This window comes from Phascolarctos cinereus, unplaced genomic scaffold (assembly GCF_003287225.1).
Source record: "Phascolarctos cinereus isolate Bilbo 61053 unplaced genomic scaffold, phaCin_HiC Scaffold_726;HRSCAF=1367, whole genome shotgun sequence".
NCBI lineage: Eukaryota > Metazoa > Chordata > Mammalia > Diprotodontia > Phascolarctidae > Phascolarctos > Phascolarctos cinereus.
In genome coordinates, this window is record NW_027556098.1 from 356,726,338 (window position 1) to 356,744,475 (window position 18,138).

An 18,138-nucleotide genomic window follows, 5' to 3' on the forward strand; every position below is an offset into this window, starting at 1 on the left:
AGATAAGATGAAGAACACGCCTTCTCCCACTTTTGGGGGACTGGATGGCTGCTGGGGACCATTAGCTCCAGTAATTGGTCTACTCTTTATACCAGTCTTATCTTCATTTGAAGTGTCCTTGAGTTGGGAGGTACTTGATTCTTTCATGTTCCAGGCTTGAGTAAGTTCAGTTCCAGCCTCACCTGACCCCTCAAATTTGTACTGTTGAGACCACCAGAGAAGTTGGGGTTTCCTTTGGGTGGTTGACTGGATCCTTCTGGTCTTGGCTCCTAGCCAGACACTATCCTAGGCCTTTAGGAAAGAGACTTAGATTTGGCAAAAGATGCTCTGGGTTCCGCCCTTCACTCACTTTGGTATTTTGGGCAAATCCCTTCAGCTGAGTCTCAGTTTCCTATTCTGCAAAGTGAAGGCGTTAGGCTGAAGCATCGCCAACGCCTCTTCCAGTTCTAACTCCTTGAATTTCCCATTAGACCTGGGCTAGGTGCAGTCACCTTGGTGGTCACCAGGGCAAGGAGATGGGCATAAATGGGTCTCAAGACCCCATACACAGGCCTTGTACCCCTTCCCAGGAGAGTTCACTCCCATCTTCCCCTACCCCTCATGTCAAAATTTGGTCATGGGGCCTTTAAGGGGGCAGCCATAACTCAGTGGAGGGAGCAGCAGCTGGTAGCTAGAGGGCTCCAGGGGTTTGGCCTACCCAAACTTTCTCACTGCGCATGCCCAGAAAGGGTGGAGTGATGGGAAGGGAGGGAGGGGCCGGCAGTGCGCAGGCGCTTCGCGCAAGCGTATTGAAGGCCCGCGCAAGAGGCTCGTTTTGGTGACCGCTTTAAGAAGGGGGCAGGCGGAGGAATTTCTCCGACAGAAAATAATCCTCCACCCAGGGCCCATTAGACACCATTAACCCCCCGAGTCCCGGGTTCCCTGCGTCCCTTCCCTGCACCCCGTCCTGCCTCTCCTCCCCGAGCCGGGGAGTCAGACACCCCGCCACCTCCCCTCAAGAGTGCGGGACCCGCCCCCTCCCCACTTGAGGGAGGCGAGGTGAGGCCCGGCCCGGGGAGGGCAGCATCGAGGCGCCGGTGTGTGTGCAGGGGAGGGTGGAGGGGGGGGCGGCCGCAGGCGGGGAGGGGAAGGGTGGGCAGGGCCGGGCCCGGGACGGGGCAGACCACCAGCCCGGGGGCCGCCGCGGCCCTGAGCCAGAGCCGGAGCCGGAGCCGCGCCGAGCGGCGCCTCCGCCGGGGCCCAACATGGCGGAGCGAGAGACGGAGGAGCCCGGCCCCCGAAAGAGGGTAGGTGAGGTGAGCTCCGGGGCCGAGGCACGGGCGGGGGAGTGAGGAAGTGCGCGCTCGGGGCGGGTTGGGGGCGAGCGGCTCGGGAGACCCCAGCGGGGTTGGGGGGCGGGGAGGGGGAGTCCCAGGAGAAGCGCGAGGGAGGGGGGAGGAGGGGTTGACCCGGCCCCCCCCCCGAGCGTGCTCTGGGGGGGCGGGGAAGGGCCCCCCCCCACGGCGGATCCTGTCTTGGGGTAGGGGGCCCCAGAAGGGGGGGGCATGAGTCGAGGAGCCCCAGGCAAGGGAAAGGAGGAGGAGGGGAGACGCAGTCCAGGATGGGGTGGGAAAAGTAGCTTTTAGGCAGGTGGGACAAAGATCTGCCGTGGGAGAGAGGGGGTAGTTTGGTCTCAACTCTTGTACATCTGTGGAGTGGTGGTGGTGGTGGTAGTGGTAGTGTAGATCATCCCTGGGGGTGCGTGTACGTGTGTGGTGGTAAGGTAGTGGGGGGGCGGAAGGTTCCAGGGGGAGTCGACAAATTTGTATTTTCCATATGTAGAAAATCAGTGCTTTTGAAAATCCTGTAGGGCCTGAGTTATTAGAAGAAAGGAGGAGCTTGGAAGCTTTTTAGTCAAGAGTTAATTGGAGAACGTTTTGCAAGAAAAACATTAATTCATTGTTTGTCCATCCTGCCCCTCTTCTAAATCCCTCCCTCCCTTTTATTGAGATGAAGGGGACTGTGTGTTGTTACCTAGAAAGAGGTAGAGGTAATGTCAGGTTTTGTCATTTGAAGGGGACTTTTCTGCGACTATAATTAAAAATACTGAGGGGTTTTTTTGCCTCTAGTTGAGAATTCTGAAGAGTATGACAGAAATTCTGATACTTCAAGGATGCGGTCCATCTATTCTGCAAGAGAGGGAACTGGTTCTGTGCCCAAGTTGAATGTCTTGTTAAAGTTCTCCTCAGAACTTTTATTTGATTCTCAGTTTTCCCATCAAATTGAAAGCAATATTATTGTGTAAGGCGCTCAGCAGTTTTTTTTAAACTGTTACTTTACCCTTATTACCTGGTAGAGGACTCAGTACCAATAAGTTTCTCCCCAGAACAAACAGTTGATGAAATGATGAGAGTTGTTATCTACTGGGTGAAAAGATGAGCATTTCTAAAATGCTCTTCAGTTCAAAATAAAATCTTGTAAGCATTTTCCCAGTGCATTCTGTGATTATGGTAAACGTTCTCTGTTCTTGTTTGTTATCCCTATGCATCTTTACATGTGTATACTATTACTTGTAAGTATCTGTAGCTGTTAGTTAACTACTTTTGTACCACCCAGATTGGTTCATAGGTAGTAAATTGAAATTCTTAAAAGTATAAGGTGCAGAGGAGTGGGGAGTACAATGAATCTGTCATAGGGGTTTGTTAAACTTTATATGATATCTTCAAATAGTTCATTTAGTGTGTGTAAGCATATATATATTTATACATATATAATGCAATAGATATGGACTTTTGAGTATTGATTAGTTATTTTTCAAAGTTAAGAATGGCTTTAAACTTGGATCTTCATTTTGCAGGAATGATGGTATAAGGTAGCTGGGGGGATTATAATACTTTTCCCAAGAAGTTTTCCAAATATATTTTCAGCAATTCAGAAACTCAAGGTAAAGTATCTCTTTAGGTATGTAATGCTAATAGAGGTTGGATACTTCAAACTGATTAATACTGTTATTACTGTGATAGCTCCTATTCTACATTTCTGTAAAAGGTTAGTGATTTAGACTTAATGCAAGATCTTCTGTAGATTATGAATGTTTCTTTGTTTTGAATAATTTTAATGCTTTTAAAAGATGCTGGAATCACAGCAGTGGAAATTGAGTTTACCTTTACACAGTATGTGTAGTGTGCTTGAGTCTTTTTTGCATGGTTTCCGTTGTATGTTAGAGGAAGATTGCTTCTGTTTGGCAGGGAGTAGGTAGTTCAGGTTCTACATTCATTAGGTCTTTAGTTTCATGTTGGAATAGCCAGTTGTGGGGCAGTCATTACTAATATATCCCGATCACTTATGTGTACTAAATTGCCAATTAATAGGATGATAGGACATAGAGCTAGAAAGAGTAGTTAAACTCTCTCATTTTATAGATGAGGACACTGAAGCTCAGAGAGGTTAAGAACTCAATCACAGTCAAGTTCAGTAAAGAACTGGACAAAATGCTGTGATTTAAAAATAATAATATGGATTTTTGCTATGCTAATGCTTCAGCTTGAGCAAGTCATATAACTTCTGTGAGCTTTAGTTTCCTAATGTGTAAAGTGAGGGGTTGAACTAGATGGCTTTCTATGGGTCCCTTCTAGCTGTTAATAACAGTCTGTGATCCTTTTACCATTCTTGACATCAAGTTGACCCTATGTTTTCAGAGATGTACAACCTCTTACTAGTTAGACAGCCTTGAAAGATTTGGAGGTCAAGTACAGGAATAGTATATTTTTGGCCCCCAAGGAGCAGCCTTGTTAAGTTTGTAGACAGTCATTACTGGCAGATTGACCACTAAGTTTTTTTGTTTTTGCCAAATCCGTTGATGAACACTATAATCTGAGGCATAGGAGAGTTGCATTCCACATTAATGGATGATGGTATGCCCGTGCTAAATCACAGATGATTAAAATATTATTGTATCTGTTATTAGGCACTAAGAAGACTAATCCATTAAATGAATGATTAGATAATATTAAAAAAAGAACCTGTAATTATAATATGCTATTGTCTGTAATAATAATTTGAATTAATGTTTACATAGTTATGGTTTGTTTGCAGAGTGCTTTCTTCAGGACTGCCCTGTGAAATAGTGTATAGTTTCTATTTTTCCAAATTGCTAATAGATCTCAGGATTATAGGACTTTGACTTGAAGAAAACCTTAAAGGTCATGTACTTCAACCTCCTCATTTTATAGATGAGAAAACTAAGGCCCAGAAAGATTACATGTACATGCCCATCTGGGTTGTAAGCAGAGTTATGATTTGAACCCAGATCCCAAACCCTTGACTTTTATCATGTTATATGGTATTATTACCTGATGATTGTTACTAAATTACGTATATACATACATACATGCATACATATATTTATATCCTTAATGTTTGCAAATGTTTATAGTGCTTTCCTCACAGTAACCCTGTGAGGTAGATAGTATAAGTATTAACCAGATTTTACAGATGAGGAGAGTAAGAGTAGTTAAATATTGGAGTTATAATTCTTGCACAGACCTTTTGAATCCAAAAATCCAGTTTATTTTCATTCCAATCTACCATGCTGCCACATCTTATACCATTTTTTGGCTTTCAGGGCTTGGCAGACTGCCATATACACAATATACATTCAGGTAGATACTAATTAATTTTGGTAGGAAAGGATTATTCAACCTGGTGATGTTGGGCATATATAGACCCAAGATCAAAGTCCTTATTTTTGGAACTTGGGTTTTCTCTAAGCTTCCTAGTAGCCTTTTGAATCCATATAGAGGGTGGAGCTAGGGTTATAGGAGTCATACTGATATCTTACTTTACCAGCTTACTCTAGAGACTCCTCACAGTGCCCTCTTCCAAATATGAATTTTGGGACACCTTACTATGTTAACCTGTCTTATGGACCCTTGGAACAGTAAATCTCAATTATGTTTAGAAGATTCTGAATCCCGTTTTCTAAAATTTGAGATATTCCTTACTATTAAGTGCTGGTGTTAGCTCAGTCGATAGCACATGGTACTAATAAAGCTCAGATTATTAGTCAGATCCCTATAAGGGATGTTAGTTATATATTATGGACTATATCCCTAATTTACCATATTGGTCACAGTATTTGCAGTGATAAAACATTGTTATCTGTAGAAATCCATTTCCACTACAGGGTTTCTTAACTTAGATCATGGAATCTATTAGATAGTTTCTTGACAAAAAAGTTACAGGAATTATTCATTTATGTAGTCCAGTTTTCTGGTATGGTTAACTTCCATATAAAAAATGAAAAACATATGGAAGTTATTTTATTTACCAAAGTTGATAAAAGCAGATAGTTCCTCTCTGATGTCACAAGTTTCTGAAATTAAAGAAGTTAACAAATATTTGGGGGATGTTTTTGCAGTTAGGAGGATAATAGCTGTCATCCCAAACAAAATGTTTGCATTTTTTTAACATAAAAAATTATGTATTCTGAAGTTATTTATTTTAGTGACATATGTACATATATTTTAAAATTTTCTTTCCTTTATAACTTTTACATCTTTACTTTTTAAAAGTTTAAATTTTTATTTTTTTAAGCAAAATGGGCTTTCAGCAAGGTCAGCATTATAATTCAATGTGTTTTATGTGGTTGATTCATTAATCTTCCTCTTTACAGGCTGGAAAAGAAATTTGAATTTTTCTTTTTTTTTTTCCAGTTCCCAAACCTTACTTAGGTTGAATTAATTCATACAAAAGAAATAATATTTTGATTCCTACAAAAAGAAGCTATTGCTGTTAAAATGGGGATGATTCAACAAACATATATAAAGTACCTGCTGTGGCTTGGTTCTGAAAGTGAAGCAGATAATTAAAACATAGTTCCTGCTGTCATGTAACACGCAAATATTTAATAACTATATAATAAATATACTATATGTAGCATAAATGTAGTATAAATTATAAATATACTATAACAATGCAATAGCTATAATCCAGAATATGGTAAGAGCTTAAGAGAAAGACAGTACTTTTGTGGTTTGAGTAAGGAAATATTTTTGGAGAAGATCAGAGATAGCTTTACGGAAGAAGTGCCATTTGAGTTGTATCTTGAAAAATAAGATTTCAGTAGGTGGAAGTGGGGGAGCCAAGAATGAAGAGCATTCCAGGCATGGGGAGTAATATGAGCAAAGACAAGGTAATAATTAACTGTCTTACTCATTTCATTAACCTGTTAAGGCTTTGATGTTTAAAGTGAATTAGATTGTTGTGAGGATAAAAATGAGATAATATTTGTAAAATGTTCTGTAAACCTCAAAGTGCTATATAAATGCTTGTTAACATAGCATTATTATTATCACTACTACTACACATAACATAAATATTATATGTCAACATTATATTAAGATATAATATGTTATTACACAGAGCATTATTATTGTTGTTGTTATTGTTATTATTAACAAGTACACTAGGTTCCGAATTCCAGTTGATACTTGCTCTGTAATTTATAATTACCTTAGAACCCTAGGGAATTATCCGGAGCACTGAGGTTAAGTGATTGCCCAAGGTCATATAGTAGGTTTCTCAGAGTTGGAACTTGAACCAGGTCTTTCCGATTCTGAAGCCAGCTCATTACCTATGTGTGTCTCACATGCTGATAACATTTATATGATATTGGAAAACTAGTAGTATAATAAAGCTGGTCTATTGTAAGATGATAAGAGTATCACTAATGTGCTTTTGAAAATAATAGACTTTTCACATGGTATTGAAAAGGGCATGTAGTGTTTAACAGATATTGCTTATGTGTCTTTAGTAGGGACTGCCTTTTCTGTTTGTATTCCCAGATAGTGTGTAGCATAATGTTAAGGTGAGTGTTCCTGTTTATAACAGTGATCCTTTGGAGGATCTTCTACTAGAATTCCTACACAGGCTCTGATTTGCCTGTAAAGGAACTTTAGATAGATCATATTTCAAGTCAAATGTCTTCTGTTCCAGGGCCCTTGTTGGAACTAAGTTCTTATTGTCTTTTTGGAAGCCATAGCAGCACCCAATTGGTCTTTTTTGATGTTGCACTTAAATTGTATCTTTTGGCTCACATACTTTGTGCCATCTTTGTAGAGTATCCTTGTTATGGCGAAGAGCCAGTTAGCTCTGTAAAGTCTATGTTAGGTTCTTGATACTGGTGGAAATAGGATCGTTGGTTGGGATTTTTCCATCTGCCAAATCGAATATTTAATTGGTACAAGATCAGTGGCACATTATAAATGACAGTCTTTTTAGTTTAGGTAGACCTTTTCCATTTTTGGTTTACCTAATATAAATAGTATCCGAGTCCAAATATTACTTCTCCCAATTCACAGTTAATGAACATAAAACTTTAATAGCAAATATTATTAAATAATTCACACTTTTTGGTATTTTGGAGGTATAATTCTTGGGTGCTTCTGGCCAACTAACACTTTTTCAATAGTTTCATATTGTTCCTGGTACCAAATAATCATAATATCATTAACCCAAACTTTTTTCCCCCAGTCACGTATTTCTTGGTTTAGCTTATTGGAGCTTATTGTTCACCATGTACCTTTGTATTGCTTTTTGGTTGATGTTCAAATTAAGTTTGCCAGAGATTGTAGATCTCGTGATTCACAGTTAAGTTTAATCAAAATATTTGCCTATTTTCTTTCATGTAGAGATGCTCAAATGTCTTGAAAAATGTCATATACATAGTCATAGGTTGTTTCAAGCCATATGAATTCTCTTAATTCTAATCAACCTTTTATTTTTGTGAGACTCCATTCAGTAAAGCTTCCTTTCCCTCCCAGTTTTGACAGTTACAGGTATTGCTACCTAATGTTAATTAGTTATTTGAAAATACAATGTCAGGGAAGGGAAACATTTAAAAGGAATAATCTTCATACCTAGCCAGTAAACAATATGACTATTATAAGTTGACTGAAGTAGGGTAGTTAATTGTGATAGATGATAGACTCTTTGGTACCAAGATCATTGTAAAACTGCTGAAAAAGGGTTAGTTTGCTGTGAGCACTCAGGAATCATGCCTCCATAAAACCAAATAAAAGTGAATCACTCAATAAATATTAAAGTTTTATAGTCATTAACAGTGAATTCAGTGGAATGAAGGATGGCCAATGAATAGTCCATCTGCTCCATGGGTATCTACGCAGTGTTAAGTGAACACGTTGGATAGACCTACTGAGGTAAATTTATGGAAGTAAATAAGTAAGCACAGGAGTAGATGGGATTCAATTTGCATAACTGGAAAAGATGATATCAAAGATGCATTAGATTAGTTGCATCAACCAATTGAATAAAATAGCCAGACTGATTAATTTTTAGCTGACCATGTCTGGACCAAACTGACTACTAGCTTTGGTATTATGTAGACTCTCAGGTTTTTTTGTTTTATCTAGACTCTGATATCTCAGTTTCAAGTCTTCTGTCAGAAAGAGAATTAATAATACTTACTCTTAGTGATTTTAGATTCATTATAGAACAACTTTAGGGCTAAAAGGGACTTTAAAAGTCATCTAGTCTCAACCCTCTTATTTTACATGTGAGAAACAATAAGTTCAAAAGAAATGAAAAGTCATGTACCAAATTAGTTGATAAGCACATATTAGAACCCAGAATTTATGCCTCTTTTAGAAAAAGATAGGCTACTCATCAATTGGGGAATGGCTTGTTGTGTTATATGATTATGATAGAGTACTTTGGTGCTATAAGAAATGACAAGAGGGAATGGTTTCAGAAAATCGTGGAAAGAACTATATGAACTGGTACAAAGTGAAGTGAGAAGGACCAGGAGATCATTGTGCATAGTAACAGCAATGTTATAATGATGTTCAGCTGTGAAAGACTTGACTGCTGTGATCAATACAATACAATACAATCAAGACAATGCCAGAGGACTCATGATGAAAAAGTGCTATCCACTTCCAGAGAGAGAACTGAAGAACTGAGTGCAAATTGAAGTATGACTTTCTCACTTTTATTTTTCTTGATTTTTTTTGGAAATACAGTTAATACTGAACTGTTTTATATGATTTCACATGTATAATTGATATATTGCTTGTCTTCTCATTCATTGGAGGGAGGGAGAAAATTTTGAACTTAAAATGTAAAAAAGGGATGCCACAAATAAATAAATTAAAATGTTTTTTAAAAAGATGTTTTATGAAAGTCCAAGATAGTATTTTTAATTACAAAATATACATATCTACATGTTTGAATAGTGGAAAATTAATTATTTTTGCTGAAATTTTGTTTTTTAAAAAGTCCTATCTCAGTTTTTCATTTACATGATCATGGAATGAGAATTGTATCCTTTGATCACATAATATATTAGACCATCATTATGTAAACTATTTTCAGAGTAAAACAACTGTGAATCAATTAGAAGGAATAATCTTCATACCTATCCATTACGCAATATCGCTATGATAAGCTAACTGAATTAGGATAGTTAACCCTTATGAATGATTGGTATGGTTGTTCATAAAGAAGCATTGTGGTGCAGAGAGCAGTGGATTTGGAGTTAAAGACTTTTCAAATCGGGTGTGTGTGTGTGTGTGTGTGTGTGTGTGTGTGTGTGTGTGTGTGTATGTATGTGTATGGCCTTTATGTTTGGCTGTAGACAAGTCATTTAAACTCAATTGGACTTTAATTTCTTCACTTGTAAAATGAAGAGTTTAGACCATATTTCCTCTAAAGTCTCCCTTTACAATTCTGAATCTTTAATCACTAAACTATTTGATTTGTGTGATCAGATTAACTTATTTTTTCAGTGTGGTTTTCAACAGGGGTAGAGGGATAGAGCTTGGCTCTAACAATAGCTGACATGTATATATAGCCCTTGGTTTGTGTATGTTTTCATTTGATCTGCATAGTGATGACCTCTCTAATAATGAAGTTAGTTCAAAATAACATTGAGGGCAGTGTTATTTAATAACATTGAGGGCAGTGTTATTTTGGAGGTATCCATATACTTTTTTTCATTTAGTTCTGTTGAAAAATGCATTAAATGTTAATGTCATGGGAACTGAATTCCTCCTGTCTGGTTTTAAAGTGTTGAGTTTTTTATGGATCTGTTCTAATTTCAGTGATTAAGGCTACTTGTTTTGAAAAAAAAGTACACTTTCATTTAGGATGTATTAATTGAGTTCTTGCTATATTGAGTAACATGATACTCTAGAGCTGAGATATACAAAGAAATAAAAATGGATTACTTCTGGTGAGGTAGATGGAATTTGATGTAGATCTTAACAGGTGATTAGGATTTGTTAGGTAAAAGCAAAGGAGAGTAGACATTGTACCTTTGAGAGACAGAAAATGGTTATGATGGGCTATAAGATCCTTGAAGGCAAGGGACCCTGACTTAATTATCTTTGTCTTCCCTGTGGGGAAGCATATCATTGCTTGTCATAGTTCAGTACCTAATAGAACTAAATCCTAGCTGTGTGACCCTGGGCAAGTCACTTAACCTCAAAAAAAAAAAACTAAATCAATGTTTGTTCAATGAAAAGATGCATGAATAATGGAGAACTTTGAAAACTAGTCTGAAAAGGTTAAAATGTATCTTGCAAGCACAATGAGGACTTGTAAGAGGTACTGAGCAAGATAATAAAATGAAGAAATTAGTACCTTAGTAATTACTATGGTGGCCAAGTACTGGAGGGGAAAGAATCTGGAGTCCAAGGTTGTTGAAATAGTACGGGTGTGAGATAATTGGGAACTAGACTGGGATGGCAAGAATATGAAAGTACAGATGTGAGAGACATTTTAGGAAGACTGGGTTGTCCTTGATGCCTGAGTACTTACTGGATAACTGAATAATATAAAATTATAGAATCTAAGAATTGGAAGAGACCTCAGATATGAGTTCCCAACCCTTAGATGACCAAAAATCTTCTCTTAGGATGGTAGATTTATAGTTGAGAAGGACCTTAAATTTAGGATTGAGGGAGAACAGTCCAATCCCTTCATTTTATAGATGAAGAAAACAAGGCCCAGAGAGGTTAAATGATTTGCCCAAGGTGACACAGGTAGTTAACTGGAAATGATGAGATTAAAACCTAGGACTCTTAACTTCAAATCCAGTTGATTTTTCTACTGTATTATGTAACATCTGATAAATAGTAGTTCCAACCTCTGTTTGAATACCTCCGCAGGGAACTCACTGCTTTTTGCATTAGTCTGTTTTGTTTTTTGATAGGTTAGTTAGGTAGTTTCTCTTTCAGTCAACCCTAAATCATCCTCTTTACCACCTCACCAATTCTCTTAAGTCTGCTATAGGTAGCTCAATTGCTCTTTTACTGACATCCCTCAGAATATTTGAAATCTATGAGAACCTCCCCACCCCACCCCGTACCTTACCCCTCTCCTGTGGCTTCTAAAAGCCAAACATCCATATTTTCTTTCAACTGATCTTTGAGTACCATGTCTTCCAATACCCTTATATTGGTTGCTTTCTTCTGGATATGCTTCAGCTGGTACCATGTTTTTTTTAAAAATGTGATACCCATAACTGCCAGTGAAGAAGCATTTATTAAGCAACTTACTATAGTAGTTCAAGGCACTATACTAAGTGCTAAGGCTACTAAGGCAAAAATATGGTCCCTGTCTTCAAGGAACTCACATTCTGAACTACTACTCTAAAGCTACCCAACTCTTGCACTGTGCTCTCTTGATTGCTTGTTCCGTAGGTAACAAACTAGATTTCATCTTAAATCTTTTCTATTCTCAGTCCATCATCTTCTTACATTCACTGAGACCTGGCTCCCTCCTGTTGATAGTTAGCCTATGTTCTCTTTGCAACACTGGTTGCACTTGGCATTTATACTGTTGTGGTGGGGGAGTAGTATTATATTTTGCTCCCCATTGACACTCTTGGGCTTTTCCTCTACCCCTGTTGCTGAGTAACCTCTGTTCTTTGAGGTTAATTCTATCCGTGTACATACATACACATACGTGTGTGTGTGTGTGTGTGTATGTGTGTGTAATCACTCAATTAAATTATGGTGGTTGTTGTGTTTAAAGCTCCAGAACACTCCATCCTTACTCTTGCCTTCATGCTAGGGGACTTCAGCATACATACCACTACTCCCTCACATACTCTTATGATCCCAATTCCTCAACTTACTCATTTCCAATGACTTATATTTTCCCACCATATTACAACTACACACAGATGGTCATACTCTTGATCTTGCCATCGCCCAGAAGTATTGCATATCTGTATTCATAAACTCTGAAATTCTTTTGTCTGGTCATAATCTGTCATTCAGCTTTTCCCTCTGCCTTGCTACTTCAAATGTTTTTGAACTTTACTGGGACCTCCAGTTCCTTTACCTCTCACTTTTCTAGGCCATCACTTGTGCATTGGCTACACTCACCTTCCTTTCTTTTCTTGACTCCTTGCTGAAGCAGTTCTATGCTGTCCTCTTGAGTTCCTTGCCCCTTAATTCTAATTCAGAACTTGTTTTTCTAAACCCTAGCCTTGGAATACTCTTACCATCTACTACTATCTTTGCTCATACTTACATGCTGTAGATTGAAGCTGGAGAAAATTTTAAAAAAATGTTGACTGGATCTACTTCAAGTTTATATTACATCTCAACTGGGCCCTCTTTGTAGCTAGGCAGTCCTTTTACACCTCCTTAATTAACTCACTATCCATCCTACTCACCACTGCTACTTTTCTATACTTTTTTGTCCCTCCTCAAACATCTCACACCTTTCTGTCCCTCTGTAGTCTCAGCTGAGAAATTTTTGTTTCACTAAAAAATCTATTCTGCATCTCATCTCACATCACCCTGATGCCTTCTGCCTGTATTTCTGCCTTCACTTCTGTCTCACATAGGAAAGTGTCCCTTCTTGCCAAGGCAAACCCCTCTACATGGACAAATGGTTATTTTTTTTTAATTTTTAAAAATATTAGCTGTAGCTACACAATGACTAAGTTCATGAAAGGGTTGCAGTCTGAATGCAGTGAGAGAGTATCCACAACAGTAAACTTACAGGTATTTTAAACATTGAAACATGATTTATAGCAATTCCCAAATATTTACATAGCAGTTTTTTTAATTAAAAAAATTCTGAACTTACATTAAATTTTTTTTTTCTTGTTGGTGAGACAGTTGGGATTAAGTGATTTGCCTAGGGTCACACGGCTAGTAAGTGTTAAGTGTCTGAGGCTGGATTTGAACTCAGGTTCTCCTGACTCCAAGGCCAGAGCTTTATCCACTGCTCCACCTAGCTACCCCTTAAACAATTTTTTTTTAAAGAAAGGATTTACAGATACATGGTAGAACATATAGAAAATCAGATGTGAAATTGTGACTCTGTTTCATAGTCATTTGCTTTTGAAAAAGGTGTATGATGAATTCCACGTTAACTTTCAAAAATTATGCTACTTGTCTGTTTACTTTTAAACTTCTTTCTTGTCTCTTTTGTGCAAAAAAAAAATTTCAGTTATATTTCTTCTTAGTGGGGGGATTACTGTTACAAACCTCCTCATCTCAGAGTCCTTCCCAGTTGAAAATGGAGGGGGATAAAACTCATTGTAACAAATCAGCATAATAGAACAAAACAAATTTACACAATGGTCATGTTTAAAATGCATCTTTATATGTGCCTTGAGTCCATCATCTCTCTTTCAGGAGGTAACTTTTTTATCAGGTTCTCTGGAGAATAAAGTTTATTTGATAGCTACTACCCCCTTCCCTTATTCAGTGCTTGTATAGTCCTCTTTTCTTCTCATTTATTCCAGTTATGAAAAAAAATAGCAAATCGTACCTCCCTTCTTTTTTCTATACTAATATATCCTTTTTGCCCTCCCTTTGAACAGAACCAATCTGCCCTTAGCTCCTCTATTTTTTTTCCACATGGTTATTATCTTTTTTCCTCCTAAAACTACATAGTTTTGTCTTCCTACCATTATCAATTAGGGGATGGCTTTTGCTGTTATATTTTTGAGTCTGTTCCCTATGGATCTTAGAAGTGAGACCTTTTATCAGAGAAACAAACTGGAAATATTTTTTTTCTCATTTTTCTACTTCTGATTTTCTCATTTACCTGCTTCTAATTTTAGCTGAATTGTTTTTCAAAAAATTTAATTTTGTGTAATCAGAACTGTCTGTTTTACTTTCTATGTAACTTCTTTCTCATTGTTCTCATTTATTTATGATGTCTTTCTTTCATGTCTAAGTCATGTCCTCATTTGGTATATGGTGAAATGTTAGCCTCTATTTAGTTTTTTCCAGATTGCTTTCCAACTCTTCTAACATTTATTATTCTATATTGAGTTTTTGCCCTAATAGTTGGACTCTATAGGTTTGTCAAACAGTGGGCAACTTCATTTCTATATACATCTTGTACCCATTTTGTTCTACTGATCAGTCTTTATTTCACACTCGCTACCAAATTGTTTTGATGAATATAGCTTTATAGTAGAGTGTAAAATCTGGTACTCTCAGGCTTCCTTCCTTGACAATTTTTCTCATTAATTCCCTTGATAGTGATCTTTTGTTGCTGTAGATGAAATGTGTAGGTTTTTTTTTTTAGCTCAGTAAAGTAATCCTCTATAAAGTATGTTGATTGCTATTTTACTGAATACTCAGTAAATCAGTTTTGGCAGCATGGCCATTTTTGTTGTATCGACTTGGCCTATTCATGAACAATTAACATTTTCCTAATTATTTAGATGTATTTTTGTAAAGTGTGTTTTGTAATCGTGTTCATAAAGTTCTTGTTTATCTTGGTAAGTCGACTCCCACTTATTTTAACATTATGTTACCAACTATTCTTTGGTTATTTTAAATGAAATTTGTCTTTTTAGTTCTTATTGCTAGGTTTTTTTTGGGGGGGTAATATATAAAAATACTAATGGCTTATGTGGTTTTATTTTTTATCATTCAGCTTTGTTGAAGTTGTTAATAGTTTCATTTAGTTTTTTTTAATTCTCTAATGTTCATGTCAGAATGATAATTTTGATTTGCCTTTTGCCTATGCTTACTGATTCATTTTTTTTTCTTGTATTATTGCTGTAAGAAGCATTTCTGGCTCCATAGTAATGTTGATAATGGACATCCATTATATCTTATAAACTACACCTGTAGTTTTTTATTTATTAATTCAGTTTTGTTAATCTCTGATTTTCAAGATTCTTCTTTGAAGAGTTTTAATTCTTGATGTTTTTAGTTGTTTTAGTTGTATGTACACTATGTTGATCTGTTTTTTTCCCCCTCTCTTTTATTGATGGAAGCATTTGGAGATATAAAATTTCCCCTAATTACTACTTTAGCTACCTTCCAAAAATTTTGGTATATTAGTCTCATTGTTGTCATTTTCTTCAATGAAACTGTTTGTCGTTTGTTCTTTGACCCACCTGTTATTCAGAATTAAGTTCTTTAGTCTCCAATTTTTAATCTTTGCTTTAGGGACATTTATTGAACATAATTTTTACTGCATTATGGTCTGTCAAAGATGTGTTTAATGTTTCTGCTTTTTTGCATTTACTTGTGAGGTTTCTATGCCTCAGTACATGATCAGTTTTCTTGAAGGTTCCATGCACATCTGAGAAATATATATACTTCATTCTCTTCCTGTTGAACAATATACAGAGATTTATAATATTTAACTTTTTTTTTTTAGTGAGGCAGTTGGGGTTAAGTGACTTGCCCAGAGTCACACAGCTAGGAAGTATTATGTGTCTGAAGCTGGATTTGAACTCAGGTCTTTCTGACTCCAGGGCCAGTGCTCTATCCACTGCATCACCTAGCTGCCCCCTATCATATTTAATTTTTAAAAAATTCTATTTAATCCTTCATTTCTTTTTTTGTTTAGATTTATCTAGGTCTAAAAAGAGCAAATTGAGGTTTCTTATTATTATGGCTTTGCTCTCTATTTCTCAGTATAACTTACTTTTTCCATTAAGAATTTAGATGCTATGCCATTGGTGCATATATGTTTTGTATTGATAGTCATTGTCCATAGCTGCAGTGTCGAATTCAAATGGAATTGGATCCTTTTAAGGCCACATATTGTTAGAAAACCACAAATTAACATTGTTATATTGAATTTTAAATTATTTTGTTAAATATTTCCTATTTACATTTTGATATGGTTTTGGTATCACTGGGGAGTTTTACCTGCTGTGAATTTGATACCTCTTGTCCATGATATCTTTCATCAAAAGGTAGTTTCCCTATTTACCTCTTTTAGCTAAATCTTTTTGGTCTCTTACTACCTTTTTACCATTGTTTGACGTCATGGCTGCTGCTTCTATTTTTTTTTTTAACTTCAGCTGAAGCATTATAGATTTTGCTCGAGCACCTTATTTTAACTTTCTGGGCATCTTTTAGTTTCAGATATGTTTCTTAAAAACGTGTTGTTGGATTCTGCATTCTTGTCCATTCTGTTATCCTTTTCCATTTTATGGGCTCATCCCCTTCACATTCACAAGTTATGGTTGTTAATTGTGTATTTCCCTCTGATGGTATTTTTAATGTTTACAACTTTTCTTTGTTTTCCAACTCTTCCTTAAGAGTTTTTTCAGTTTAAGACTTATTCTTCCTTTAATCTGCCTTCTCTGTTATTTCCCCATTACCTTTTAAGTGAACTATTTCTGTATCCAAGGTGTGTGTGTGTGTGTGTCCATGTGTCCCTCCTTTGACCAGTTCAGATGAGAGTAAGATTAGAGTGTTCCCCTTCCCCTTCCAAGCCTTGTTTTACTTCTTCTTGCTTACCCTAATTATGTGAGAGAATTTTCCTCACCTTTTCTCTATCTTCCTTTCCCCCAAGTGTATTCCACTTTCTCTTTCCATTCTTCTAAGATCATTAAAATACTCCCAGGCCTTCTGTCTAATGAAATTAGACTCTCTCTATGCCCATAATGAAGATAGAATTCTGAAGAGATAAATGTATCATCTCCCCATATTAGAGTGTAAACAATTTTTCCTTTTAGTCCCTTATGATTGCTCATGCATGTTTTATGTTAGAAGTTGAAGGAAAAAGTATTTCTTTATGACGTTCAGAATACAGTTAATATTTCCATCAATACTGATATTATACCTCAATTTTGCGATGTGATGAGCTAACCTTCTTTCCCATTATTGTATATCTCTAACGATATCTTTTTATGCTTCTTCTGGTTTACAATTCTTTTTTGGTAATTGCTGCAGAAGACTGATGACCACCATGTATCTCCTAGTTGCTCTTTGGGTGGCCCTCCACTTTTAATTCAACAGAGACTAGAATTCTACAATTCATAGCCATATAGCATTATCAGAATAATGTTGGTGGTGTTGTTCGGTTGTTACAGTCATGTCCAACTTTTCATCACTTTTCGTCATGATTTGTTGTTGTCGTTTTTTTGACAAAGATACTGGAGGGGTTTGCCTTTTCCTTCTCCAACTCATTTTATAGATGAGGAAACTGAGGTAAACAGGGTGAAGTGATTTGCCCAGTCACATGGCTAGTGTCTGAGGCCAGATTTGAACTCGGGAAGATGAGCCCAGCACTCTGTCCACTGTACCACCTACTTACTCAGTATTGGTGTTAGGAAGAGGTAAATTTGTTTCAAGGGGCAGCTTGGGAACATTAGAAAGTATTGTCCAATTGTCTAAATGCATTTGAAGCTCCTCAAGTGTAAGCATGACTCATTTCTGTCTGCAGTGTCTGTCCAAAGTGCATATACTAATAGTCCCAAACATTTGAAAGATTCATTGTCTCATCTAACATCAATAGAGGAACAGATTGAAAGGAAACATAAAATGCCATCATCCCCCTTGCCCTGACTTAAGTTTTCTCTTTTTGAAAAGTTCCAAAATGCTAATTTTAATATTATAATAACTTCTAGTTTTGTAACATTTTCTGATGTCATATAATCAGTCTTTTATTTGGAAACTGTTAAATCCCTTCTTTATAACTTGTATCTTTAACTCAAGTTAACCCAATACTTACTGGGTATTAACAGTGCTTATTAATAACTGTGGCACATGTGAATATAGTCTCTAAATTCTGGGGATGGTGTTTTTTTCTGTTGAAGATAAGGAACTCATTAATATGATGAAGATAAGAAGATTAATTCTTCATCTTAGAAATACTGAACTGTCCTTGATATAAGTTGACTTAAAACTA

At 36.8% G+C, this 18,138-nt stretch overlaps 1 protein-coding gene across 10 annotated transcripts in view; it reads left to right on the plus strand.

The window, feature by feature from the left end:
• Positions 1-1,129: 1,129 nt before the first annotated feature.
• ZMYM4 (zinc finger MYM-type containing 4) overlaps positions 1,130-18,138 on the plus strand; it is a 130,693-nt gene continuing 113,684 nt past the window's right edge. For 6 of the 10 annotated variants that reach the window (XM_020983698.2, XM_020983704.2, XM_020983700.2 and 3 more), the window contains exon 1: positions 1,130-1,295. In XM_020983698.2, coding sequence (XP_020839357.1) covers positions 1,245-1,295 — 51 coding nt within the window. In that variant the 5' untranslated portion in view covers positions 1,130-1,244. The remainder of the gene's footprint in view (positions 1,296-18,138) is intronic. The other 4 variants (XM_020983702.2, XM_078157014.1, XM_020983706.2 and 1 more) reach the window with 2 other exon arrangements.